Source organism: Andrographis paniculata, unplaced genomic scaffold (assembly GCF_009805555.1).
Source record: "Andrographis paniculata isolate CXL003 unplaced genomic scaffold, ASM980555v1 Contig216END, whole genome shotgun sequence".
NCBI lineage: Eukaryota > Viridiplantae > Streptophyta > Magnoliopsida > Lamiales > Acanthaceae > Andrographis > Andrographis paniculata.
Genome location: NW_026137498.1, coordinates 9920 through 16337, shown reverse-complemented (window position 1 = coordinate 16337; position 6418 = coordinate 9920). Strand labels below are relative to the sequence as shown.

The following is a 6418-nucleotide window of genomic DNA, read 5'->3' as shown; positions in this document are numbered from 1 at the left end:
TTCGTCACTGGGATCCCCCTGGCTGATTGGCGGTGATTTTAATGCCATCGCCGATATATCTGAACGGAAGGGCCCGGGTCGGCCTAAATTGCGCTCTATTCAGGATTTCTCGACCGCAATCCTCGATGCGAACCTCATTGATGCTGGTTTCGAGGGCCCCCCGCACACATGGACCAATCGGCGGGTTTGGGAGCGCCTTGATCGCATTCTTTACAGCTCTGCCTGGGAGGATTTTGCGGAGACAACTCGAGTCAGGCACTTACCGCGGATGCATTCGGACCACGCCCCGCTCTTGGTCCGTTTCTCGCATGAACGGCACCGCCTAGCCTCTGCATTCCGGTTTCAGAACATGTGGACTAGACACCACTCTTTTCAGGACCACGTCCGCCAGAGTTGGGCTGTCCCGACGGGCACCACCGGTCTCCTCAACCTGCGATTGAAACTCGGACGCCTCAAGCAGGCTCTGAAGTGGTGGAACAAACAGGTATTTGGTAATGTGTTTCAGGTACTTGCAGCAGCAGAGAAAGATGCTGAGGAGTGCGAAGCGGATTTCGATCGGGATCCCTCTGACGCCAACCTCCTCCGTCGTCAACGGAGCGCAGCAGCCTTGACACATGCGATTTCTCTTGAGGAGGCCTTCTGGAAACAAAAAGCAGCATGTCGTTGGGCAGTTGAGGGAGAGCGAAACTCCAGAATGTTCCACTCCATGGTGAAGGAACGGCGTCGGCGGGCTACGCTTTTCTCGATGAGGGACGGTGCTCGTACCCTCACTGATCACTCAGCCATTAAGCAGTCAGCTATTACCTACTTCTCCGAGATGTTTGGTCAGCCTGACGATGCAGACACCTCGGGGATGGATGCACTGGCGGACCCTCCGCCTCAGGTTCCTTTGGCTGAATGTGCTCGGTTGCTGGAACCACCAACACTTGCGGAGGTTCGTGCTGTGGTTTTCTCGATTGACAAGGACAGTGTGGCTGGCCCTGATGGCTTTTCCGCCGCTTTCTATCAAACGTGTTGGGATATTATTCACGAGGATGTTTTCGATGCTGTTCTGGATTTCTTCTCGGGAGCTCCTCTTCTGAAGTTCTATACGGCAACGACACTTGTGCTTATCCCCAAGACGGACGGGCCAGTCGCTTGGGCTGATTTTCGGCCTATCAGCCTCTGTAATGTGAGTTCTAAGATCTTCACGAAGTTACTCACTGTGCGACTTGGTCCGCTACTGCCGCAGCTTCTGTCGCCACACCAGAGTGGTTTTGTCAAAGGTCGGGCAATTGCAGACAATATTTTGCTGGCATCGGAAATGGTACATGATCTCAATTTGAGGGGGGACTCGCACAATTTGCTGCTGAAACTGGATTTGAATAAGGCATACGATCGGGTATCGTGGCGGTTCTTGCGACATGCCCTTACCAGGTTCGGTTTCCCGCCTCATTTTATCACCTTGATTATGAATTGTGTCGAGCATGCTTGGTACTCGATTCTTGTGAATGGGGACTTGGGCGGTTTCTTCCCCTCCTCGCGAGGCCTCAGGCAGGGAGACCCCCTGTCCCCGACTCTCTTTGTTTTGGCTGCAGATCTCTTATCTCGCGGCTTGGAGCGCCTATACAATCGGTACCCGGACCTGTACTATCGGTGTCGTGGTCGGTTCCGATTGACGCACCTAGCCTATGCGGATGATGTTCTCATCTTTGCCAATACCCGTGGTGATCGAATCAGCCTCTTGACGGATTTTCTGACGACGTATGCGCGAACTACTGGCCAGATGGTGAACTGTCAGAAAAGTCAGCTGGTATTTAGCCGCCGATGCCCGGAGAGGGTCCAGCGACAGCTTCAGTCCGTCACTGGTTTCGGCAGGGTTGGACTTCCCCTTACGTACCTCGGCGCCCCGCTCTATGTGGGCAATCGGCGTAATATCCTCTACGAAGACCTACTTGGGAAACTGCGGCGATATCTGCAGCGTTGGGACCGCTCCGTTCTCTCTCACGGAGGTCGCTTGCAACTGATCAGAAGCACGCTCTTCTCGCTTCCCCTTTACCTCCTACAGGTCCTTAACCCCCCCCAGGCTGTCCTACACTCAGTGGAGCAGCTCTGTGCTCGTTTCTTCTGGGGCTCCTATCATGGCCACCGTCGCCGCCATTGGATTTCCTGGATGGATGCGGCGAGGCCCCAGGACGAGGGCGGGCTTGGTATTCGCCGCCTGTCCGACATGGTTCGCGCCTTCTCGCTTAAATTGTGGTGGCGTCTCAGAGATGGTTCCTCTCTTTGGGCTCGCGCGCTCCAGCATAAATATTTCCGCAGCTCCTTCCCGGGTCTCGCCCCCTGCCGGAACTACGACAGCCCGGTCTGGAAACGTCTTTGCCAGATCCGCGATGAGGCACAGACGCAGATCACTTGGAACTTGGGGCGTGGGGACTGTTTCTTCTGGTATGATACTTGGTGCGGCGATCGCCCTCTCTGCACTGACCGCCGGGACCGCCCTCCGCCGATTCGGGTGAAAGAGATGTGGGTTAACGGGTCGTGGGATTTGACGCGCCTTCAGGCCTACCTTCCGGCATCCCTTGTTCAGCGGGTCTCTGCGATTCCTTTTGACCCCCTGATAGCGGATCAGCCGATATGGAAGGCTTCGGACACAGGTACTTTTACTACTACCTCAGCCTGGGAGATGAGCCGGACAGCCGGGGCTCGGAGTTGGCTTTCCTGCTGCCTCTGGTCGCCACTACTTACGCCTACGATGTCGGTATTCCTATGGCGTTTATTTCGCCGTCGGATACCTGTTGACGAGGCCCTTTGGAGGCTGGGTCTCCCTATTGTTTCTCGCTGCCAGTGCTGCAGTGAATCCGAGACTTTTGCACACTTATTCTTCTCGTCGGCGGTTGCCCAGCGCGTGTGGCGCCATCTTGCCGACCTATTCCGTATCCGAACCCCGCGGACACATGCGCCCCACCTGATGGTCTCTGCTTGGCGTCTGTCCTCCCCACATGCGCGGAGCATCCGTACCTATATCCCACTTCTGGCCTTCTGGTTTCTTTGGACGGCACGGAATGACGCCAAACACCGAGGTATCCAGATTTCCTCTGACAGGATTATTTGGCGTATTCACTCTCATTTGCAGGTGTTGGGCCGTGCTGGCCTCCTTCAGCGACAGCACTGGCCTGGGGAGGTGCACTTAGCCTCCACTCTCGGCCTTCGCCTCCCGCCTCCGGTTCTTCGGCCGCCGGTCATGGTGCGTTGGGAAGCCCCGTCTCCAGGCTGGTTCAAACTCAACACTGATGGGGCATCGCTCGGGAATCCAGGCGCCGCTGGAGCCGCGGGCGTCATTCGGGATGCCACCGGCGCCCCAATTGTGGCATTCCAAGTTCCCCTTTTGAATACGACGAACACTTTGGCCGAACTGCAGGCGATTCGATCTGGAGTGGACCTGGCGGTTGCCCGCGGCCTCCTCCCTCTCTGGATCGAGACGGACTCGGCCAGCAGTATCTCTCTCATCTCCTCCTCGACGGGACACTGGACTCTCCAGCCTTGTCTCCACCACCTGCGCCTACAGCTTCGCAGCATCGAGTGGAGGATCTCTCATATTTTCCGCGAGGGCAATAAAGTGGCGGACAACTTGGCGAACACCTCTGTTGCCCTTCCTCATATGCGGATCCTTGAGCCGGCGGACATCCCAGCGAGGACCCGTGGCCTCATCCATGCTGACGCGGCGGGCCTTCCGTGCTTTCGCTTCCGTTAGCTTTTATTTGCTTACACTCTTTATTTACATTTGCAGCACTTGTACCGAACTTTGCAGAACTACGTATGGCTTGATCCCGTTGGGGTACGTAGGCAGCTCTTTGAGCCCAGCCAAAAAAAAAAAAAAAAAAAAAAAAAAAAAAACCCTAAACCCTAAACCCTAAACCCTAAACCCTAAACCCTAAACCCTAAACCCTAAACCCTAAACCCTAAACCCTAAACCCTAAACCCTAAACCCTAAACCCTAAACCCTAAACCCAAAACCCTAAACCCTAAACCCTAAACCCTAAACCCTAAACCCTAAACCCTAAACCCTAAACCCTAAACCCTAAACCCTAAACCCTAAACCCTAAACCCTAATTACAGGATTCCCGATGAGAGTTCTCAAATGGACCCCCGATGAGAGTTCTCAAATGGACCCCCGATTTCAAAACTACCGAGGAACCTCCACATGTTCCGGTGTGGGTTACGCTCCCACTTCTTCCTCTCCACATGTATCACAGAGATCTTTTATTTACAGTTGCTGCTGGCATTGGGACCCCTCTGAAGGTTGATACCCCTACGGCGACTCGGAGTCGGTGCTCCCACGCCAGAGTCTGTGTGGAAATTGACCTTACGAAGCCCCTTCTGCATGCCTTCGAGATTGATGTGGGTACTGGTGTGCTCGAGCAGAAGGTCATCTACGAGCGGCTCCCTAGCTTCTGCTCACTCTGCCGCCATCTTGGGCACAAAGCGGAGGCTTGTTTACACAGACCTTCTTCGCAGCCGGTACCAGTTACCATCTCAGCTGCGCAGGATCCTCCTGCTGCGCCTTCTGGTCGCCATGACTCGGTGCATGGCCCTTATGAGATCTCTGCAGCCCCCGCCTCTGGTGATATCATGGAATCCCGGCCCCCCACTGCTCGACGCCGTCGTCGGCGCCGCAATCGAAATAGGGGTACGCCTTCTACTGGTATTACTAATGCTTCTGGCTCCTTGCAGGCTCCTCCTCAGCTCCTCCGACGGGACCCCCAGCCTTCTACCCGGAGACCTTCCGATGACATCCCGGAGTTGAATGGCTCCAGACGTCTTCGCTCTGGTGTGCGGGTGACCTTTGGGGAGATACAGGTGGCCCCAAATCCATCACAGACGCCCGAGAAGTCACTGCAGCTCACACCGGCGCATCTCAGCGGCCCTGCGGAGGCTCATCGCCCCCACGCCCCTCCTCGGGTGACCTTTGCCCACTCACGGGGGGATGCCTCCGCGATGCTGCTTACTTCTGGTGTTCGAGTTACCTTTGGGGACTTTCTGGCGCCTTCGGAAACCTCGCCGGCCCGCCCTCTGGCCGGACAGACTACAGCTGAGCCTCCGATTGACAGTCCTGCCTCCCCTCTGGATGACTGTCGGCTGAGTCCCACTCCAGCGACTCCTGCCACCGCCTCGGCCCTTGGTCTCCTTCCGCAGCCCCTATTGGCCACTCAGGTACCCTCGTCGCCTTTACCACTGCTTGCTGATGATATGCAGGTGCCGCCGGAGCCTGTGTCGCCTCCTCCTGCTCAATCCTTGGCAATTTGGGGACTCCCCTCTGGTCATGGCCTGGATAAGGGGAAGGCAGTGCTGCTCTCTGAACCTCCTGCATCCCCTATCCGCGATCGACGTGATCTTTCAGTGGACACATGCCTATCGGCTACTGGTTCCCCTTCCTCGGACACCCAGCGGGACGAGGACTCTGCACTACAAGCCACCTTCGCCGAGGACTCGGATGGTGACTCGCCCCTTATTAAGGATGGCCAACCGCCCCTCCTCGATTCACTATCTCTTTCTCCGAGAGGTACCACTGATTTTCACTCTGGTGATCTACCTGCTGATGCAATTACAGGGACAGAGCTCCTCCCTGAATCTGGTCCGAACCCACCCCTCCTGCGGACTTCATCGGAACCGCTCCCTGTTGTCGCTCTGTCGACGGAGTCGCATCCGAGCAGGGGGGTGTGCGTTTTAAACCAGGCCGCTGAACCTCCGTCTCTCAGCGGATCTTTGGAGACAGTGTCAGATGACCGGCCACAGGCTCTGCCGCCGGCCTTCTCTAGACCGATCACCCGCAGCATCTCCCGTCAGCAAGTAAGTGCCTCTCGTCGCCCTTCTGCCAGTTCCCGATGACAGACACCTCCCTCTTGGTTTGGAATGTGCGCGGAGTTGGCAACCCCCGAGCTCAACGAGAGGTACATTGGCTCTGCAAGCAGCACCGTATCCGCATTCTTATTCTTCTGGAGCCTATGGTTTTTGCGGATGTTGCTTTCTTTTGCCGGCGTTTTGGCTTCTCCCAGATGCTTACTAACGCGGTCAATTCTATCTGGATTCTTGCTGATGACTCCTATAAACTGGAGCCTATTTCGGAGATCGATCAGTGTCTTCATGTGCAGGTTTCGTCTCCGCAGCACCGCCGGCCCTTTTTCCTATCTGGGATCTATGCGCGATGTTCTGTCACCCAGCGCCGTGCCCTCTGGTCTTTCCTACAGGACACAGCGGCCTCGTCATTGGGGTCTCCTTGGCTTATCGGTGGCGACTTTAATGCCATCGCCGACATATCTGAACGGAAGGGCCCAGGTCGCCCTAAGTTGCGCTCTATTCAGGATTTCTCAGCGGCTATCCTTGATGCGAATCTTATCGATGCCGGTTTTGAAGGCTCCCCCCATACATGGACAAATCG

The 6418-nt window shown here is 56.1% G+C and overlaps 1 protein-coding gene across 1 annotated transcript; it reads left to right on the top strand.

Moving 5' to 3' along the window:
* Nucleotides 1-4131: 4131 nt before the first annotated feature.
* LOC127244698 (uncharacterized) lies at nucleotides 4132-5868 on the top strand. The gene has a single exon (XM_051265172.1). It carries the CDS (start codon nucleotides 4132-4134, stop codon nucleotides 5866-5868), a length of 1737 nt encoding a protein of 578 aa, XP_051121129.1.
* The last annotated feature ends 550 nt before the right edge of the window (nucleotides 5869-6418 follow it).

What these genes read in the sequence shown, in the direction of transcription:
- LOC127244698 (XM_051265172.1), top strand. Translation starts at nt 4,132, where the DNA reads ATGAGAGTTCTCAAATGGACCCCCGATTTCAAAACTACCGAGGAACCT.